This window comes from Acaromyces ingoldii (genome assembly GCF_003144295.1).
Source record: "Acaromyces ingoldii strain MCA 4198 unplaced genomic scaffold FA10scaffold_4, whole genome shotgun sequence".
Classification (NCBI taxonomy): Eukaryota; Fungi; Basidiomycota; class Exobasidiomycetes; order Exobasidiales; family Cryptobasidiaceae; genus Acaromyces; species Acaromyces ingoldii.
The window spans coordinates 626,125-644,582 of record NW_020290250.1 but is presented as its reverse complement, the minus strand read 5'-3'; the positions used below and the strand labels follow the sequence as shown (position 1 = coordinate 644,582).

Below are 18,458 nucleotides of genomic sequence, written 5' to 3'. Positions count from 1 at the left end.
CAGCTAAGCCGTTATCAATGACGAGCCGGAGGGTAAGAGGTCTTACCTACGATGGAGGCGCCGAGGCGCATACCTTGAATTGACTCTGTACTCGCTCTCGGGGCAGAAGAGGTACGGCAGAACCGAGACTTTGGCCGAAAAATGACCGAATAGAGCCAAAAGGTCAGGATTGAAGGCTTCTAAAGAGAGAGTATGTAGGAGGGTATCCAGGCATGTCATTCGAGAAGATCCAGTGGCTCTAAACTATCGTCCAATCTTGCGAGTGTCCTTCTTGATGATTTTGGGAACGCGGTTGCGATAAAGCGCCGTAAGCGTCTCGGTCTCCTTCCACTCGTTGCCCTCGGGCGCGAGTTCGGTGTCGATGATGAGGGCTGACTGTTCGCCACCGTAGGCTCGCGAGATGCCCGTATCGATTAGGAGTACACCAACCGAGCACCTGACGACAAAGCCAGAGAAGTGCGGTGTGCTTCTCCGAGAAGGTCTGATCAGCAATCTGGCTTCTTGCTCAGCAGCACAGAAAGCTCCGCCACTCACTGGCCCATGATGAGGTGCCTCACTCCTAGCAATTGGCGAGAATCGTGGGCCTCATCGCACACCTCGGCTTCCTCATCGAGGGCAAAGCCGCGGTACCAGAGCGGGCCCTTTTCCGCGTACAGATTCCTCTCCTCCGGTGTCGCGTCGTCTGGGAGGTAGTCGATGCGCTTGGCTGAGAGCGCCTTGCGCAGCAGGCTGTGGCCGACATCATTGATCTCGTCAAGACCCCTCTGGGCCCACATTGGGTGAATACCGCCATGCACAAAGTTGGCTTGAGGCACACTGTAGACCGTCTGGAGCGCCGATGGCACCAGCGCCTGGGGGAGGAGCTCGACCGTGTGAGAGATGTTGTAGTGCGACATCCATTCCTTGCCAACCCAGCCGGAGGCGCTCATGGCCTGCCTCCGCTCGACGCGGCCGCCGAAGGAGTCAATGTCGCCCGGGGTGACGTAGCGCCAGTCCATGAGCGCATTCATCATCTCGTGGTTACCCAGGCAGTTTCGCACCTCACCCCCCGCCGCTTGCGCCTGCCGTCGCAGCCGCATGAACATGTGGTATAGTGCGATTGTGTCGTCACCCCGGTCGACAATGTCACCCGTCGAGACGAGAATGTCGTGACCCGCAATCCAATTCGGAGGGTCGGCCCCATCTATCAGCTTGGCCATGCGGAGCACATTGTGTGCGTGCTCGAGGTCTCCATGAAGATCCGCCACGGCTACCACCCGACGCGAAATGGCCTGGGAAGAGGAAAGGTTGAGCGAGGGAGCAAACGGCGCGCGAAAGACGTCCGAAGGCCGGTATGACGTGAGGCGAGATTGCTCCCAGAAGGTGAGGAGCACGCCCACTACGGCAATCGCGACCAGCGCTCTCGTAGCCAATGGGCTCATCGTTGGTGCTTGAGAGAAAGCCCTGCAGCCTTGCTTTGACGTGTCGTCAGCGAGCGAAGGCAATGAGGATCCAGGACGAGGACGAAGAAGCACACGTGCACGAGCCACTAAAAATCCGAGAGGCGTCAAGAGCAAACAAAGCGCTTCTGACCTTGTCGCCGACGAGCCAAAGAAGATTGTCTAAACGTCCAACCAAGGGTGCAAAAAGGAGCCGACGATGCCTTCCAACCAGTATCGGCCTTTGACAAAGCCGTATCCAAAGGGATCAGCCCACAAAGATCAGGTCGCGACTCTCAACCGCGGCCTGACCATCTTTGCGGCAGTCTATCTCGTCGTTGCGTTTCTCAGCACATTGACCCAGCCGTCTACCTCGAGGTGCGTCGCTAACGCTGGCATGCCATTGACGAATTTGCGAGAGGCTGATATCTTGACACCCACACAGGATCTCATCACCGCACCTCCCGTCTTTCTCCACGTCTCCCCACGGCTCCTCGTCGTCGAGATGCAACCCGTTCCTGCAGCCCGGCTTTGTTGCGCCTCTCCCTTCTGGGCTCTCGACGTACCACACCTTCGACCCCTCGTGCGCCGCGCCCTTGCTTCTTCCCACCCTCCTCTCTCATCTGCCTTCGTCTCCCTACGCCAAGAGCTCCATCCCACCCAAGCAAGCCATCGACCCGACATTGCTCGCGAGTGGCCTGTCCAACAAAACAGTCGTCCTCATCGGTGACCGCGTAGACCAGGCCCTCGTCGAGCACTTCTGCAGCCTCGCCGGACACGTTGTCGACCGCGTAGACGCGCGACACCCTTGGGCCGAGCGACTTGCGCCAGGCTCCTTTAGCGAAGAGTCGCCGCTGGCCCACTACTGCTACGTGCCAGAGTACGACTTCTTCCTCACCTCCGTCTACCACTATGGCGCAGACCAGTCATTCTTCTTCAGAGGGAAGCCTGCCTGGTCAGCGACCTCGACTTTTGAAGAGAGGGTGGAAAAAGTCATTGTGCCGTACCTTGAAACGACAACAAAGAGCTTCCCTGCCTCGCCAACGCTGCCTCCACCGAGAACAACAGCGGCGGCCAGGGCGCCCGCCCTCGTCGTGCTCAGCTCGAGCTTCTGGGACCTGGCCAAGTTCGCGCAGCAAGACATCGACAATCTCCACAGTCTCGTTCAGGATCTCGACGAAGAGAGATTGCTCCAGTGGAGAAGCAGGCACGTCGACATGCTCGCCAGCTTGCACAGGACCTTTCCCAGGTCTCAGCTTGCGTGGCGAAGCCTGCATGCACCAGCAAGCTCCGAGAGGGCCACTGTCGAGTGGTGGACGGGCACGCAAAAGGACACTGATGCGGTGAGTGGACATTGAGGAGTGTGGCTTTTGGAGAGTTGTGCAATTCGGTCAAGGAGCGAGATACAAGTACACAGGGGTTCGTTGATCTTGGTCTGCCTCACTCGTCGAGGTCCATGGCATCGCTACCGCGGTCAGGTGGTTGGAAAGCAAGATTCGGGGTGCCTCTGTATGATGGCAAGGTGTCGCTGCTGGCCTTGGTCGGGCTTACTACCGGTGTAGGGTCAGGCGTGACTGCACTGGGCCGCTTGACGTAGGCGAAGTTGCCCTCGTCAGTCACGATGAGAGGTTCGTCAGCCGGCGTGTCGGTTGTGGCATTGAAAGCCATTGCCGATGAGCCGTGCTCGAGTACCTCTTGAGGACTCCTCCAAAGGATCAGCGCACCGCCCGGATCCTCGGACGTCGCCGTCGGCGTGCTGGTTCCGCTGCTCGTTGCGCTACCCCGGCCACCCCTCGGCTTCCTCCTCCGAAGCATCCGGGCCTCTGTCCGGTCTCTAGCCAAAGCTGCGCGACGCTGTGACTCGAGCGCTTCGAGGCGGGTTATCAGCTCCCCATTGACGGTGTAGACAACATCGTCCCCGTTGACGGCGCTGTCTACTGCCCTCTGCTCCAAGGGTCTGCCGATTGCCAAGGCTTGGTCGACATGCTCTCGGCGCTTCTTCTGCTCCTCGCTTTCGCCTTCTTCGTCCGAAGAAGAATCGCTCAGCGAGGTGACGTAGAAGCGACCCTTGTCAATTTCGTACGACGATGGTCCTTTGCGTGCCCGCATCTCGCTGTCCATCGAGCTCCTACGCTCCTCTGATGGTTCCTCAATCGAAGTTGGAGCCAACGGCGCGGCCTGCTGCAGCACGGGCTCCCACGGTCGGTTGGGAGAGGAGGGTGGCGCTTGTGGAACTGACGCCAGGGTAGGCGAAGTAATGCTTGACGGACTTTGCTCTGTCGGAGGCCTCCTCGAGCCTAGGTTGATGGACATGTTTGCGAAACGGCCAACATCGTCTGCAGCCAGGTGTGGTCGCTTCTTTCGTGGCGGAGGAGCATCATTCAGCAAAGGTGCTGCCTGGCTTCTTTCGTCTCTTTGCTCGTTGCCTTCGTCGTCCTCATTCTCAGAGGACGAGGTGGGCAGCTCTCCTTCGTCTTCGACGTCCTGATCGTGAGCGCCCCAGCTGCTGGAGCTGGCGCTGGCCATTGGCAATATCGGTCGATGGCGGGCTCTCCTCCTCTTTTTCTGCCTGTTCTGCATGTCTCCCATCTGTGCTGCCGTCGGTGCTTCTGCGGGCAGCAGCGGTGAAGACATGGAGGAAGGTGGCCAGGGCGCCGTCGCGGCGGCGTTCACGGAACGTGGAGCATACTGGAAGGGCTCTGGATCGCGGGTGCCCTGCATCGCGTTCAGCTGCTCGCTTCCGCCAGACCGCTGCTTCTAGTGACTATGTTCAGAACAGCGTCTGCATCGTGTTCAAACACCAGCGCAAGGTCGTCTGCCTTTACTTCGCTTCCTTTAGCCTCGTTTCGTTTCCGTTTCGGACTGCGACGACGTGATGGAAGTTTGGAAACCGTCGTCTAGTTTCTCTGCGCACGGCCTCGATTCGAGATAGAGCGAGAGAATTTTTGCCCTTTTTCCTTTTTTTTTTTTTTTTCCACCACTTCCGAATTCCGACGTAACGACGAGCCTCAAACTGACGGCTGTCCTTGCTCACGATTAGGCCAAGAACCACCCGCTCTTTCACCTGAATCGCATCGTTCAGCTCAACAGCGCCCTCAAGTCGGCCTTGTACCCGCACGGCGACGATGTGGTGCGAGGGTCGAACCGAGCAAACCGTATCCCAGCTGGCGTCCGGGATCTCGACTGGGGAAACATCATGCTGGGCCAGGACCATCGCATGGCCGATCCCGTCACGCCAGCCCTGAACCCAGGAGGAAGCATCTTTGCGGAGATGCTGCTCGGTCAGCTTGTTTGATCCTCCCTATCTCTCTTTTTGCCATTGTCCCTCCCAATGAAAAGCAGTGTCCGATTGGTCAAAAGCAAAAGATAACGCTACAAAGAGAAACAAAAGCAAGGATGATTCTGCAGGCGCTATACCTTTGACCAGCGCTGAGGTGCCAGAGCCAGGATCCTATTGAAACACTCGTCCCTTCCCACCACACTCGAGAACACCAGCTTGTTCCCATCGGCCGATACGCCACCGCCTCTGACCTTGATCTCGAGGCCTTCGGGCCCAAAGCGGCCGTTTCCGCCCACGAGGAGATTGAAGCGGCTCGTCACATTGTTCCGCGTCTTTTTGAGTCCTAGAACGTTTTCCAGTCGAGCTTCAACGAGAATTCGGACTTTGGAAGCCTTGAGCAGCGCCGGATCGGTCGCCTTGACAATCGCCGCCGTGTCTTCGCCGTCGCCGCCACCTTGCCGCTCGCCATTGTTTTCCGCTGCAGGATCAGCCGGTTCGAGGAGTGCCACTTCCTCGTTGCCTTTTCTTGGACTGACGGCAAAGAGGGACCTAAAGAGGATCTTCTCTGGCAGCACGACGACGTGACCAAACGTTCCCTTGTACACGGCCCAGTAGATTGCCTGGTCTTTGGCCTGTTCCTTCTTGAGACTCATTGACAATTTTGACAGTCCCCCTTCGGCAAAGTCATCGCCAGCCAAACCGTCGTCGAGCCCGGCTAGCTTCCGATCGATGGCGAGCCGCTGCGAGTGGCCCTCTAGTTGGGTAAAAGACCAGTTGACGCCTGCCGAGAGGCCGTCGACCAGTCTCGAAGAGGTTGTGGGCTGGAGAGAGGAGGACGGCGCCATTCGTGGCAGCTGGATTGCCCGTTGACCAGACAGCATTTCACTGCCCGCCACGGCGAGGTCGCGGCCCTTGACGGCCCTCGAGCGCCACTTTGCCCAGTCAATCTTATTAGAGTCGGCACTGCTGCTTCCATCAGCACTACCGCCGGCGGCGGGAGCGGTGGTAGCGGCAACAGCGGCAGGCCGAGTCGAGACGGCAGTTGATGTCGCCGTCGCCTCATCGTCCTTTCCGTCTTGCTCCTGCTGCTCTCCTTCCGCTTCCGTCTCCTCTTCTGCCTCGCTGCTGCTTCCAACAGCATAGGCCTTTGCGAGATCCTCGTCGCCCGTGAGCTTCTGTCCCAGGACAGCCCTCCTCCGCAGCACCTCCATCGCGTATTGCGCGTCATTGGGTACGCCTGCGAGTAAGAAGTCAAACGGATTCGTCCACTCTGTACCCAACCATGCAGGCCGATGCTCGACGATGGGCGCAAGGACAAAGATCAGGCAGCCCAGAACAAGGCCGGGCAAGCGAGCCGTCATCCAGGGTGTCGAAAAGAGCGTGAGCACCATGCCGAGCCCCAGCAGACACAGTGCGCGCCACGTCGCTGCTGGATTCCTCCAGAGTGCAAAGTTCTTGAAGCGTTCGTGGACATCGGCCAGTGAAGAGGCCACACAAGTGGCGCCACTGCCGTACCGCCGCGTTGCATCGGCTGCCAGGCTGTACTTTGACCTCTTCTTGGGTGCTTGCTGCTGCGTTTCCTCCTCCTTTTCGCCAAAGAAGAGCGATGCCGTCTCGCTAAATGCGCTCGTCTGCTGTTGCTGAGCTTCTCTGAGGATGTCGTCCATCTTGGCCTTACGCGCTTGGTTCAGCTCCTCGGCTCGCCTCCTTTGGCGCTTGAGCATCTCGCGGAGGACTTCAGGCTTTGGTGGAAAGGCGCGCAGCTTGAGAATGTAGCAAATGAGGAGGCCCAGGAAGCCTGGAACGAGAAAGCCGCGGTACCACGAAGCAAAGTAGAGCTGTGGAGGGTACTTGGGCGTTAAAAATGAGATATGAAAAGACGTTCAAGCAGAACTCACAATGCAGCTGACCGCCGTCGTGATCTTGCTGTCCCATCTCCAGATACTCCTCATCGCATCCCAGAGACCCTCGTAGAGTGGAATCGTCGTCATGTAGAGCCTGGCACCGTTTGCCTTGAGCGCGACCAGACTGAACTTGACCTCATCGTCGTCGCCCGTCTCGACCTGCTGCTGAAGATCCTCGTCCGAGATGCCACCGCTCTGCAGGTCCATGAATCTGGTTGGGGACAGATACACGACGAAGCTAACTAGGCAGGCAAATCCATAGCCAAAGGCGTTGAATTTGCCAGTGCTGGGAAATATCCAGTCCTCCTTCCTCGGCCATTTGGCGCCCTCGTCATCGATGGCCCTCTGGCTGGGCAGATCTCCGAGCGAGGTGACCTCATCGACGTTCCGGCCAAAGTCGTGGAGGAAACGCTCCACCTCGAGTTCCTCGTAGCTCTTCATCAGGATCTTGCGCTGAACCTCGTGACGACGCTGCGATGCTTGGACACGCTTCTTCTCGGCTTTTTCTTGGGCCTTCTGGCGCTTCTTTTCCTCTGCAGTGGGCGGGTCTGGACCATGGACTTGAGAAGGTGCTGTAGTAGGCGATGGGACTGACATCGACGGAGCTGCGCTGGCGCCCGCCACCGCAGTCGCCGCAGATGAACGCTTCGGCAGAGGCGGTGGGGCACTCGCATTGTCTTGCCTCTCATTCTCGGAGACATTAGTCGGCCGTTGAGGAAGCACAGGAGGGCCCGCGAGCGGAGCAGCAATGGTGGCGGGATTCGGTGGCGGTCCTCCACTCGCCTTGCCGCTTCCACTTTCCCAGCTCTCATTGGCCTCGTCGTCACTCCTGTTGCCGCCTGGTCCGCTGTTCGTCGTCGTTGTCGTCGACATCGTCGTTGCTGTCGAGGTGGAGAGGAGGGTAGGTGCAATAGATGCAGCGTCGCCGTGCTGGTACGACGACCTCGAAAGGCTAGTCTGGTCCGCTTCGCTCTCTTGCTGCGTGCCGACGACCCCGTCAGTGCCAGTGACGGGCCTTTCCGCAGCCAAGAGGGCGATATTGGCGGTCGAAGGAGTGGGCGGATAGTGTGAAGCAGACGAGGCATCGTCGTCGTGCCCCAAACTACTGGCCTGCCCTTGCCGCTCACTCTCGTAGCTCGACCGAACTTCTGGCAGGGAGGGCACCGGTGCCCTGGGCGTAGGCATTGTGCCGTCGGGCGAAGAGAAGATCGAGGGCATCTTTGGACGTCTCAGTCTCTTCTTGTCGAGTGCGCTGGCGTTGTTGTCGTCGTCGTCGTCTTCTTCGTCGTCGTCATCGTCGTCATTGTCGGGAAGGGTCCCTCCACTCCCGCTAGTCGGCCTTTTAAGAATCGACTGGGGCAGCACGTGAGGCGACGAGACGGTGCTGCTCTTGTCAGACGACAATGAATTCGTTGGGCTTTTGGTCTTGACGAGTAATAGGGAACCTCTCCTGGACCCCTCGTTGCTGTTTGTCGTCGAGGAGGAGCTCCGTCGGCCCTTTGGCGATGTTTGTCTGAGCAGGTTGGCCCTGCGCTTGAAGAGGTCGCCCTTCAATTTTCGCTTCACTTTTGACCCGTCTTCAGCCTCTTCCTCTTCCTCCTCTTCCTCCTCCTCGTCCTCCATGACAAGACCGTACGTCTCCAGGAACGACGGTCGTGATCGACCCGCCATCGGCGAGCTGGAGGCCGCGAGCTGACCGCCAGGCGAGCTGGGAGACGATGAATCTGATGATGTCGAGCCAATGGATGTCACAGAGGCCTGCCTCGAGCGCCTGGCCGTGCCGTAGTCAATGAACTGTGAGGAAGAGGAGGACGAGTCCCTTCTTGCATGCTGCCGCGCGAGCTGCTGCTGCCTCCTCGCCTCGGCCTCGTCGAGCGGCGACTGGTCCGCCCACTGCACGCCAGGTGGAGACTGCACGCGTTGAGCGGCCTGTGCGGCAGCCTGCGCCTGTGCGACAATGTACGCCTCCCACTCTGTGGGCTGTTGCGTTTGTTGTTGTTGTTGCTGCTGCTGCTGCTGCTGCTGCCTCGACCCCACCTCGCCTCCCTCACTCTGATGCCTTTTCTCGGAGCTTCGGATATCCCCGGACGAGTCTTGAGTCGACTGGCCAGGCAGCAGATCGGACGTGTTCGAGCCGAAGCTGGTCCGGCTATGGCGCCGGGGCGGAGGAGTGGGCGCCACCATCTCTCGCTCCTGGTTCGCAGTTCGGAAGGAGGATGGTAATCGTAGAAGAGGAAAGGAGGAGAAGGAGGGGGGGGAAGAAGGAGTGCGAGATCGTGCAATTTTCGAGCACTCAATGACAGGTGCACCATGAATTTTTAATAAAAAGTACTCGAGAGAAATCAATTTACACATGGAACGATGTTTGTGAGCTTGGGGCCCCAGGTACAGCAACATGCATAGTGCAGTACAGCCTAGGCCTCCAACTTGGCAAGGCTCGCTCTCACAGTCTGACCTTGAAATTATTATTTTTCCAAATGATTACTTTTCCAGGCAAACTTTCAATAGCTTGGCGCACGCTGCCCTGCTGCCTCCATCGACCTCGTGCTGGCTGTGCTGGAGCAGACACACGAGGAGGACGAGGCAGCATTTGCCACAAAAGCCGGAAAGTCGGAACAAAAAGACGATTGCGGGGGAACGGACCTGGACCCCAGCCGGACGAAGAAAAGGGGAAGGGAAGATAGGACTTCGGGCCAAAAAGGACCCCAGAAAATAAAATTACAATGAGAACCTTGCACTGCGTACCTGCGTCATCTCTCCTTTTTTTTTCTTTTTTTTTTTTCTTTTTCTTCTCAAGAGGCTAGGTGAGCTCGATTGCAAATGCATTCACTCGCTCTTCAAGACCCGTCTTTAAATCACCCGTACCTTGGGAAGGGCCTGTCACCTTTTCGGAGGATTAAGGCCTTGTCTCAGATTGAGCAGTGTCCAGTCATAACTAGAGCGCAGCCCGAGGAGCGTCCTGATGATTCGTGACTTTGATTGGAAGGACGGGCGAAGGAGTTTTACAAGCTTGTGAGGGAATGGACGACTATTCGCCGCAAATAAGCTTCTCTCTTAAGAGAGCAAAGTAAGGCCAGGGCCAGTATCCACGGCACGACGTTCCATGTTGTGTATCACGCGGAACGTCTTGTGCCCTCAGAAGCACTTGTGGGCAACTAGGACAACGAGGATGATCACAGTACTTGCCGGATTGTGCTTTGCCGTTGCCGTTTGCATGGTCGGGCAAAAGATTATAGGAACCGAGATTAGTGCGGCTTTCACATCACTGCCCTTGCTACCTTGACATTCCCGGACGTACTCTGCATATCAACACGATCAGGAAAGGTCCTCCGAAGGGCATTTGTCAAATGTTTACTCACCCGTGCTTGTCTACTTCCCGTCCTACAAAGATGGCGCTTTGCATGTTTCTACCGCCGCTTGCAGACCACCAAGGCTGATGTGGACAAGGTCGCGGGGATCCGTGAATGCAAAGTGACAAAGCGGCGTCAAGCGTCCAACAGACGCGGAGAGTGGCGCTTGGCAAAAAAGGAGGGGAATGTCTGTTCGCATTATTGAGGCATCATTGAGGAAGAACCTCCTTCGGAGTGGAAACACTATGACAAGATACACCAGTAGACATCAATGTCATGAACAAATGTTGTCTGCTAGGTACACGTTTAGCTGCGTGTCGATGGAGAGAGGAGAAGATAGGCAGCACTCACGCCAGGACCTTCGTTCTCGCTTCACAAGCCAAAGGGCTCTTGCAACCAGGACACTAGTTCCTGCCAGAAGTCCGAGATTGACATGGCTTTGGGTTCTTTTGGCTTTGTAGGAGAAAGTCCCAAAGGAGGAGGAGCACTCGAATGAGTCTTTTCCACTTTGTCCTTGGCGGGATCGGGGCATGCCTGGGCACGGACTGGTTCCGGCCGGCAGTATTTGTTGGCTTGTTGCGGTGGCATGCGGTGCTTGGGTAGGTCCTGCGACATTGCCTTGTACCCGATGAACGATTTTGAGTGGTCCAAAGCCGGGGCGTAACTGTTGAATGTTCCACCTACGACAATCGTGTTGTCGGGGGAGTTGCCATTGAGAATTGATGGATCGCGCTTCCTGACCGGCATAGCCGATACTGAAAGCGTCATGAAACCGACAAGGACAAGGGCGGCGGTGGCAACGAGATAAGAACGCATGATCGTCTGAAGCAGCCGATGACGAGAAGTGGTCGAAAGAAGGGAATGACTTGGGATGTGGGCCAGAGGCAGATAAGGGGAAGCCCTCCGTCCCTTTTAAGTCCTCTGGCCCCTCTCTCCCAGGCAGGTAGACTCGACGAAGCGCACGGAAGCGCAGTCGATGCTTTGGCTGTTGTTTTAGACTAATCTAAAAAGGGCTGTGTCGTCGCTGAGCAGGGTCTTGAGGTCTTCGTCCGTTGCTCACTCTGTGGCCGCGTATTCGTGTTCTTGACGTGCTTTCATCGGGTTTCCGAGAGTAAGAGAGTGATTCCACGTCAAAATTCGTGAGTACGTAGTGCAAGCAGAAGCCGAGGATGAGATAGAAAAGAGACGAAGAAGAAAAAGAGGAGGAGGGAAAAGAGGGAAGAGAGGATGATGGAGGTGACTTCCCACGCTCTCTACCCTGGCCGCATTCCATCCACCAGCACATGCGTACGGCTTTGCTGGCTGGAAATGCCGGAGAACGGAGCACCCCTTTTCATCACCTATAGCAATAGGTCTCGCCGTGAAGCGCGGGCCGCCGGCGCTACGATTCGGCCTTTCAGCCGAGACGGACAAGCACAAAATAAGCGCGGTCGGCAAAGTGAAGATGAGGATGGTGCTTGCCTAACGGGGCCGAAGCATTTAGAGGACGGACAAGTCAAAGGAGATACGACAGCTGTACTCTGCTGCTCGGAAGATGGCGACAGCCATGAAAGCGTGCACAACAAAAAAATATAGACGGTCGAGCAGAGCAACAGTGGCGGAGATTGTCGGCAGGTCCCTCTTGTTCTTAGATCTCCGCTTCTTTCGGCCCTTTAAAATTAAGGAGCACCGCCTCTGAAGGGAGGCGTGCTTTCTCCGTCACTGCTCGCCGCGCTTCAGCAGTATATTCGTGGTCTATCTACTTGCCTCTGTCTCGGTTAAGGAGAGCGGAAGAGGAGGGGAGTGAAACTGGCGAAGGCGTCATGAAGACGAAGAGAGAAAAATTGCTTTTAGGACGCCCTCTTACTCATCACACACAGAGAAGGAGTCGCTGGTCCGCCGCCCTTAATATACCGCCAAATGGCAGGTTAATGAATCCCGGCATTGTGCAGATCTTCGCTTCAAGCCCCTTTCTTCCTCCCCCGAAGACATCATTCTGCACCTCAATTCGTGCCCAGGTTGGTCTGAAGAATAACGTCGCTTTCTTAATGATAGCTTCGAGAACGTGATCGTCCAAGCGGAGAGACACAAGAGATGGAAAGAATGGCACTAGATTTGTGGGGGTTAGAGGTGGGGAACAACCCCCTCTCCTCGCTCGGAGGGGGAGGTTGGGGCTATGATACAGCGCATATGGGTACGACGACTTAGTTCAAGATCCATTTTCTTCCACCTTGACGGCGCCCTTTGTCGATGGAGACATGGGGGCAGCAATAGCAGAAGGAGAGGGTGGTGCAAAGGGCGCCGCCTCTGCACCCTTGAAGACGGCCTGCATGCTCTTGGAGGACGGTGAAGTGACCGGTGGAGAGTCCCTCTTTGGCGAAAAGGGTGACGACCTCGCGACCACAGTCGCAGTCGCAGCCGCCGTAGGAGGACCCATGGCCGAGATGGGCGATGCTCTGTCCTTGGACAGAGACCAGTCGCACGGCGAGACACCTCGATTGCTGCCCCCGTTGTTGGCTGCCGTCATGGCTGCTTTCGCCAGCGGTGAATTGAGCCTCTCTCTCGCTGGCGGGAGCACCGGGCCCGAGATGCTGCGCAGCGACGCTTCACTGTTCCCTCCTCCCGCGACGGCCGGCCTCCCATTACCACCACCGTTGTTGTGCTGATGGGCAACCGACAGAGGAGAATGTGGCTGTGGCTGTGGCTGAGGCTGAGGCTGAGGCTGAGGCTGAGAGGGAGGCTGTGGTGACGAGGCATGCGCGTGCGATCGAGGAATATTGCTGTCCGACGCACTTCCCTTTGCCCCGACCCCTGCACCAGGTCCAGCAAGCGACATGGGCCGGCTCGACGAGACCTTTCCGCTTCCCCATCGGAGATTCTTCCGAATCGGCTGACCAGGGGTGATGCCGGGCCTCGATGCAAAGTGGGTCGGCGGTGGTCCTGCAAGGGGCGAGAAAGACGCTGCACCAACGGGACTCGCACTCTTCTGGTGGATCTGATGGTGTTGCTGCTGGAGGTGGGAATGGACAGACTTGGACAATGCGAGATCCTCCTTCCTCTCCTCGTCCTCTGCAAACCTCAAGGGCGAAGCCGGCGGCTTGCCAGGTTTAACGTCAGGCGTCGTGCTGCGTCCTGTTTCCTCATTCCCTCCTGGAACCTTTTTTATAGCACCCGGAGAATCCTTCGACGAAACCTTTCTCCTCGTCCGCCCTTCTCCCTCCTCGATACCTGCGCCCCAAGCCATGGCCAGGTTCTTGACGGAGGTGCGCGCCGGCCCTTGCGTAGCGAGGCCAGGCGGTAGGATGTTGCCCGTCGACGGACTGTTGCGTGCACCAGGAGACGATCCTGCCGACCCCTCCCCTGCGCCTTGTCTGATGACGACAAGGGAGTCCTCACCACTCCCGCTGGGATCACGATCGTCGCCGCTTCTTTGTGCAGCTGGAGAAAGGCCAGGCGGTGAAATGGAACCCTCATCCAAGCGAAGGCCTAGAGACGCAGAAGGCTTGACCGAAACCCTGGGCGACCGGCTGCCCACCTCGTCGTCTCTCAAAGGCGAATCGAAGCTCTGTTGAACTAATTTGCCGCCGCTGCTCGCTGAGCTCGTCTTGCGCGCGCCAGACAGTGATCCCGTCTGTGACAAGTCACTTGCAGTCCGGCGATGCTTCTGGCTGGACCCGCTGCCTTTTCTCAAGTGGCTTCCTTCGCGCTTGACATTTCTCGCGAGCGATTCGAGCCCGTTGTTGCTCTGCCTCCGATTTCTCCGATCGCCCGTCGGTGCTCCCCAGAAGAGCGCCAACGTCTCTGTCTTTGCCTCTTTGCCCAACATTTTTGGTCCGCTCGGCTTGTCATCCGACGAAGAGGAAGCATTGGAGCTGGCCGACCTTGAGCGACGCTCGACGACTGGCGTGGACTCGTTGTCATCGTCGTCGGACATATCGGTCAGATCCGACTCGTCGTCGCTATATGCCATAGGCTGGTGCCGACTGGTCGGTGCGCGGGCTGACGAATGAGCGGCAGAGATAGCGGCCACCTTTGACTTGGCAGCGTTGGTCGAAATCGTATTCAGCGATGCGTCCACGGCATCCTCATCGGTCCCATCCCCACCGCCACTTGTCGCTTTGTCGCGATGAGCAATTCTCTTGTTACTCTTGACCATGGGTTGCGGACGCTTCTTCGAAGCCACACCACCCCCTGTTGCATTTGTCGGCTTCGTATCGCGCAACGGGCTCAGCTTCACCGGGCTGTCGACAGTCGTCTCGCTCAGACTGCTGCTGCTATTGCTGCTGACGCTGGGCGACCCGAGCTTCCGCCTGTCGAACTTGGCACTGGCATGCTTGAGCTGCCTCCGCTTAGCAGGGTGCAGAATCTTGTCGTAGTCGTCCTCGCCGTCGTGTGCATTGTCCCCTGCAGCAGCAAGCTGAAGCTCCTCTCGAATCTTTCGTTTGCTCTGCGCCTTCTTGCTCCACCCGCCCTCGGTCGGCATCCTCCCCGGCCAATCCGCCTTGAAGATGCGGTAGTGTCGCTCGCACCTCCGGCACTCATCAGGTGTCCACCAGGATTCAGGAGCCCAGAAGGGAGATCCGCATGTCAAACACGTACAACGGGGCCCTCGTTGGTAGACTAGGGTGGTATCGTCAAATTCGCGATCGGAGATCGAGTGTTCAAACGTCTTTTCAAACGTAGTGCCGTTGCGCTGCACCATCGCCGTCGTTGGTGTCGGATGCCCCGACCCATTAGCCGAGCCGTGAGAGTGGAGCGGATCCGGCGTCGAGGGTGACGAAGCCTTTTTGCGCTGCGATGATCTCCGCATCCCCGCTTGCCTGTCTCCTCCAGGTTCGGTCCCTGGCCCAACTCCTGTCTCCGATCCAGCTACAGCATCGCCGTCGATGGCTAGCCCACCAGCAAGCTCGGGCTTGGAAAAGGCGCCCTTGCTCCGCACCTCACACGTTAGGCACATGCACTCTGCATTGCCCCACTCGAAGTAGTTGTCGCCATAGTAGGTGGTGATCTCCTCGTTAAGCCCAATCGGCCGGAGGCACTTGAACACCATCTGCGAGGAGCCCAGTCGGTGAAACTCTGCGTTGGGGTCGCAGTCGTGGTTGACAAAGCGGGCTGGTCCCAGCAACAGCTGGCTGCAGCCCTTTCTGGCGCTTCGAATAACCGAAAAGTCGCGGCCTGGACCCAACACGCCCGCATATGTCTCTTCTCGTCTTCTGTCGCGGCTCATGGACGCCTCTTCGCGCAGAGCCTCGTCTTCGCTCTTTGTTAGGTCCTTGACGCCTCCCTTGCACATGAGGATGAGGTCGCCCGCCTTAAAGGGCTTCGTCGCCACCACGCATAGATCGGCCTTGGAGCTCGTCGTCAGGGCAGTGATGTTGCTCCCAGACTCCCCTCCAGACAGCCTCGCTTTGCCCTTTCCGTTGGATGCAGACCCGGATTGGGCACGGGCCGCCTCTGCCGCCGCCGCTGCGGCTGCGTCTGCTTCGGCACGAGCTGCCTCCTGGCCCGCCTGTGATGTCTCGCCGAGGAAGCTACGCGCCGCTGTTCGTTTGTAGCGCGTCGTCAGGGCGAACTCGACGCCGCTGTCCGGGAGGTATGTCTCGAGATAGCGGCGGGCATGGCTGTATGCGCGATCACGTCAGCTTTTTTTCAGTGGAGCCTCGCGACAGGGTGTTGCACTCACAGCTGGAAACCCTGAACCTGACGAAGTGATTTGCCCTGGAGGTGCTTCTTCACGACACTCATTCTGTAGACGACGACGACAGATGTGATTAGCTAGATTGGTCGATGATGCCGCACTGAGGGATGTTGGGAGGGGCACTCACTTGCAAAGATCCTCGAGAGCCTCGGAAACATCGGCATCGATGACAACCTTGTTGCGGACAATGTCGATGACATGCTGCGTGTCAAAACGAGGGGAGCGGTAAGCCTGGTTCATCTTGTGCGTCGAGATCGGAGGCTCGAACTCGAGGGAGCTTGAAGAAAGGGAGGAAGTATGTCAGATAGGAGAAAGAGGGAGAGATCTCTGATCTTTTCGCGAAGGGACTCACTCGAGAAGCATATCGGAGAGGATGTCATCGTCGGCGGCGATGTCTTCCATTGTCGGCGCTCCCTCTCTTCTGCGGATCCTCAATCGCTTATCTGCTTATACTACTTCCTTGTTGCAATCTAGATCATGTGCTATCCCGAGGGAGCCTTCTTCGCCCTGCTGCACTTTCCTGCTTGTCGTCGAGCGTGGTTGGTGGATGGCGAGCGCAGAGAAGAAACGTGGGCAAAGGCAGGAAAGCTGGATGGAATGGAGAGGCAGGAAGGGGCCAGGGGGATTTGTGGATCACGAGCCAAAAGAGGAGGGCGAAGACATCGTCACAGGGATTTGAATTGAAGGCGGCGTAGCTCCCAAGGGATGCGAGCGACGTCCACCCCTTCTCCCAGCGTCCCTTGCGATCCTTTGCGTGGGCGGCGAGGAATTGGAGGGTGGTAGCAGCGGTGAAGAATACGCGGGAACGTTGCTTGGATGTGCGTGCTGTATTTCGTTTATTGGTGGTAGACTAAGAGGAAGGATACGTGCGCTTAGACCAAAGGGCCGATCTTTCATCGTTTCCGGCCACGCGCAACGTCATCGGTCGGAGAAATTGGCCGACCGCGCCCTCTTTTTGAATTCTGGCGCGCGCTGGCTGGGTGGGGTCGCGCAACCTTAGGTAGACATACAGCTAGTAGTGCAGTGAAGTGTAGAGTAAAGAAGCAAACTAAGTGTAGTGTAGCAGAAGAGAAGAAGTAGTCGTGTGGGTGTATAAGCTCCTGACCAGAGACCGATCCTGTCCTCCTTTGCCAAGAGCAGCTGTGTTGTACTGTACATAAGGGAGGGAGAGCAAGCGGAGCCCGATCAATCATCGTCGTAGTCACTGCCCAGGCCAGGCAAATTGAACTGAGGTGAATGCTGGCGCGTGAGCAAGTCACTCTGGGGAATGCTTTGGCATGCATGGCTCACCATCAAGTGGGCAATCGCTTCGCTTCGGCCGGCATCCAGGAGCGAGTTTGACGGCTTGCCGGCCGGTCCGGACATGACGTGCATCTGTGGCAGCAGAGTAGAACTCAGGGAGGGGCTCCACAGATTCTAGTTCGCACGGGAGCATCACTTACGACGAAGCGGGCGCACACCCTGCGATAGATCCACAGCTCGACCTTGGGCTCCGTCAGGGTGCTCGACAGGAACTTCAGGAAGGTCTTCATCTCAACGCGGACCTCGTGAAAGCGCTGCCGGTCTTCACTGCTCATTGCCGCGTGCTCGTCTTCGTCCTCTGGGCGAAGCAGATTTCAAGGGCGGGTCAGACGGTCTACCAAGCAACAGCGACTCTCATCACTCACCCCTGACCGTCAGGCCACTCCACACAGTCTCGGTCTCGAGTCCGTCGTCTACCATCGAGAGCTTGACCTGGCCGAGGTAGTTGGCTGAGATGACAATCTGCATCTGTGGCCTCAGCGTGCGCATCCGGTCTGCCACTACACGGACCTCAGACAGCCTGGGAAAGGCGCAGACGATCTACGGTGCAAAAGACGTCAGGCCAGACATCCCAGGTCATTTCCAGTCAGCGTCGTAGCAGCTCACATGTGGATGCTGGTCTTCCAGGTATTGGACAGCTGTTCTGATGTTGGCCATGTGCGATGCTCTCTTGACAATGCACGAGACATCCTGATGGATGTCCGTCTTGGCCCCGCCAGACGACTGCAGAATTCGGGCTTCAGCAAGGAGGGAGCTGGGCCCAGGGAAGCAAACTCACGTTGGTGACGATTTGAAAGCTAAGTTTGGTATTGGCGCCGTCCTTGGCTAGTCTCATAGTCACATCTGTCGAGTTGGCAGCTGAGCGCAGTGCCCTCAGGACGAGCTCCGTCGACACCTCGAGGTTGATCTGGTTGTCGTGGTTGGACTCGACGCGGTACTCGCGCGAAGACTCTTCGACCCTGAAGAAGGCATCCTGTGGGATGAGAGAAAGGAAGATGTCAGAGCGTGTACTGTCTTTGAAAATCGTCTAGAGCAACCCACGACCCTGTCGAGGATGCTAAGAAGAGAGGGAGGGGAAAGTGAGGAGAATGAGAACACGCTTTCAGACAACTATGTCTTCTGAATCGACCACATACGCCCATATCTCGACGCTCTCTGGCGTTGGCTCCACGACGATTTCGACCTGTTCGGGAGAGAAGCGCAGGATACACTTGCCCGAGAACTTTGCGATCGTTTCTGCGCAAAAGATTGAATGAGCCATCGTAAAAGGGCCAAGCTCTTCCGCTCAGCTCAGCTCACGGATAATGCGGTGAAAGACGGTCGCGTCCTTGAAGCTGGCCCGAAGCCTCATCTCGCAACTTCGGCTTCCTCCTCCCCGTTCAGACTCGTCCTGGCCGTTGCCAGACGAGCGTTCTCCCCAATGGTCCGTCGAAGGTTGCTTACCTTCGACTTGCTCCACGGCAGGTCCGGCTCAAGGAGTAGGCAGGGAAGAAAAAGTCTAAAGAGAGAGGCAGGGTCGCCGTTGTT

General features: G+C 57.6%; 6 protein-coding genes across 6 annotated transcripts; 1 reads left to right on the top strand and 5 right to left on the bottom strand.

Annotated features, from left to right (window-relative positions):
- Positions 1-85: 85 nt before the first annotated feature.
- Positions 86-1,752, bottom strand: FA10DRAFT_253192 (Metallo-dependent phosphatase). The gene is made up of 2 exons (XM_025519679.1): positions 535-1,752; positions 86-466 (listed from the first exon to the last, which is right to left on the bottom strand). The coding sequence occupies exons 1-2, from the start codon at positions 1,419-1,421 to the stop codon at positions 244-246; spliced, it is 1,110 nt and encodes a 369-aa protein (XP_025376344.1). The 5' UTR covers positions 1,422-1,752; the 3' UTR covers positions 86-243.
- On the top strand, positions 1,573-4,826 carry FA10DRAFT_267741 (hypothetical protein). Its single transcript, XM_025522040.1, has 3 exons — positions 1,573-1,796; positions 1,864-2,761; positions 4,459-4,826. The coding sequence occupies exons 1-3, from the start codon at positions 1,639-1,641 to the stop codon at positions 4,711-4,713; spliced, it is 1,311 nt and encodes a 436-aa protein (XP_025376343.1). The 5' UTR covers positions 1,573-1,638; the 3' UTR covers positions 4,714-4,826.
- Positions 4,737-8,905, bottom strand: FA10DRAFT_267740 (hypothetical protein). Its single transcript, XM_025522039.1, has 2 exons — positions 6,597-8,905; positions 4,737-6,536 (listed from the first exon to the last, which is right to left on the bottom strand). The coding sequence occupies exons 1-2, from the start codon at positions 8,784-8,786 to the stop codon at positions 4,830-4,832; spliced, it is 3,897 nt and encodes a 1,298-aa protein (XP_025376342.1). The 5' UTR covers positions 8,787-8,905; the 3' UTR covers positions 4,737-4,829.
- A 1,278-nt stretch (positions 8,906-10,183) lies between these two features.
- FA10DRAFT_267739 (hypothetical protein) lies at positions 10,184-10,904 on the bottom strand. Its single transcript, XM_025522038.1, has 2 exons — positions 10,304-10,904; positions 10,184-10,246 (listed from the first exon to the last, which is right to left on the bottom strand). The coding sequence occupies exon 1, from the start codon at positions 10,766-10,768 to the stop codon at positions 10,325-10,327; it is 444 nt and encodes a 147-aa protein (XP_025376341.1). The 5' UTR covers positions 10,769-10,904; the 3' UTR covers positions 10,184-10,246; positions 10,304-10,324.
- Positions 10,905-11,967: 1,063 nt separating this feature from the next.
- Positions 11,968-16,474, bottom strand: FA10DRAFT_302514 (hypothetical protein). The gene is made up of 4 exons (XM_025525131.1): positions 15,982-16,474; positions 15,757-15,906; positions 15,615-15,677; positions 11,968-15,552 (listed from the first exon to the last, which is right to left on the bottom strand). Exons 1-4 carry the CDS (start codon positions 16,029-16,031, stop codon positions 12,141-12,143), a joined length of 3,675 nt encoding a protein of 1,224 aa, XP_025376340.1. The 5' UTR covers positions 16,032-16,474; the 3' UTR covers positions 11,968-12,140.
- Positions 16,471-18,430, bottom strand: FA10DRAFT_302513 (hypothetical protein). The gene is made up of 9 exons (XM_025525130.1): positions 18,231-18,430; positions 18,068-18,167; positions 17,973-17,988; positions 17,710-17,904; positions 17,538-17,654; positions 17,297-17,471; positions 17,072-17,229; positions 16,920-17,003; positions 16,471-16,856 (listed from the first exon to the last, which is right to left on the bottom strand). Exons 1-9 carry the CDS (start codon positions 18,280-18,282, stop codon positions 16,815-16,817), a joined length of 939 nt encoding a protein of 312 aa, XP_025376339.1. The 5' UTR covers positions 18,283-18,430; the 3' UTR covers positions 16,471-16,814.
- Between the last annotated feature and the right edge of the window lie 28 nt (positions 18,431-18,458).

What these genes read in the sequence shown, in the direction of transcription:
- FA10DRAFT_253192 (XM_025519679.1), bottom strand. Translation starts at nt 1,421, where the DNA reads ATGAGCCCATTGGCTACGAGAGCGCTGGTCGCGATTGCCGTAGTGGGC. An exon ending in AGGCACCTCATCATGGGCCA is followed by an intron (nt 467 to 534) that starts GTGAGTGGCGGA and finishes TTCTCGGAGAAG; the next exon opens with CACACCGCACTTCTCTGGCT.
- FA10DRAFT_267741 (XM_025522040.1), top strand. Translation starts at nt 1,639, where the DNA reads ATGCCTTCCAACCAGTATCGGCCTTTGACAAAGCCGTATCCAAAGGGA. An exon ending in ACCCAGCCGTCTACCTCGAG is followed by an intron (nt 1,797 to 1,863) that starts GTGCGTCGCTAA and finishes ACACCCACACAG; the next exon opens with GATCTCATCACCGCACCTCC. An exon ending in CGCAAAAGGACACTGATGCG is followed by an intron (nt 2,762 to 4,458) that starts GTGAGTGGACAT and finishes GCTCACGATTAG; the next exon opens with GCCAAGAACCACCCGCTCTT.
- FA10DRAFT_267740 (XM_025522039.1), bottom strand. Translation starts at nt 8,786, where the DNA reads ATGGTGGCGCCCACTCCTCCGCCCCGGCGCCATAGCCGGACCAGCTTC. An exon ending in CGACGGCGGTCAGCTGCATT is followed by an intron (nt 6,537 to 6,596) that starts GTGAGTTCTGCT and finishes TACCCTCCACAG; the next exon opens with CTCTACTTTGCTTCGTGGTA.
- FA10DRAFT_267739 (XM_025522038.1), bottom strand. Translation starts at nt 10,768, where the DNA reads ATGCGTTCTTATCTCGTTGCCACCGCCGCCCTTGTCCTTGTCGGTTTC.
- FA10DRAFT_302514 (XM_025525131.1), bottom strand. Translation starts at nt 16,031, where the DNA reads ATGGAAGACATCGCCGCCGACGATGACATCCTCTCCGATATGCTTCTC. An exon ending in GCTCTCGAGGATCTTTGCAA is followed by an intron (nt 15,678 to 15,756) that starts GTGAGTGCCCCT and finishes CGTCGTCTACAG; the next exon opens with AATGAGTGTCGTGAAGAAGC. An exon ending in CAGGTTCAGGGTTTCCAGCT is followed by an intron (nt 15,553 to 15,614) that starts GTGAGTGCAACA and finishes TCGCGCATACAG; the next exon opens with CCATGCCCGCCGCTATCTCG.
- FA10DRAFT_302513 (XM_025525130.1), bottom strand. Translation starts at nt 18,282, where the DNA reads ATGAGGCTTCGGGCCAGCTTCAAGGACGCGACCGTCTTTCACCGCATT. An exon ending in CGTCTTTCACCGCATTATCC is followed by an intron (nt 18,168 to 18,230) that starts GTGAGCTGAGCT and finishes TCTTTTGCGCAG; the next exon opens with AAACGATCGCAAAGTTCTCG. An exon ending in AAGCGATTGCCCACTTGATG is followed by an intron (nt 16,857 to 16,919) that starts GTGAGCCATGCA and finishes CATTCACCTCAG; the next exon opens with TTCAATTTGCCTGGCCTGGG.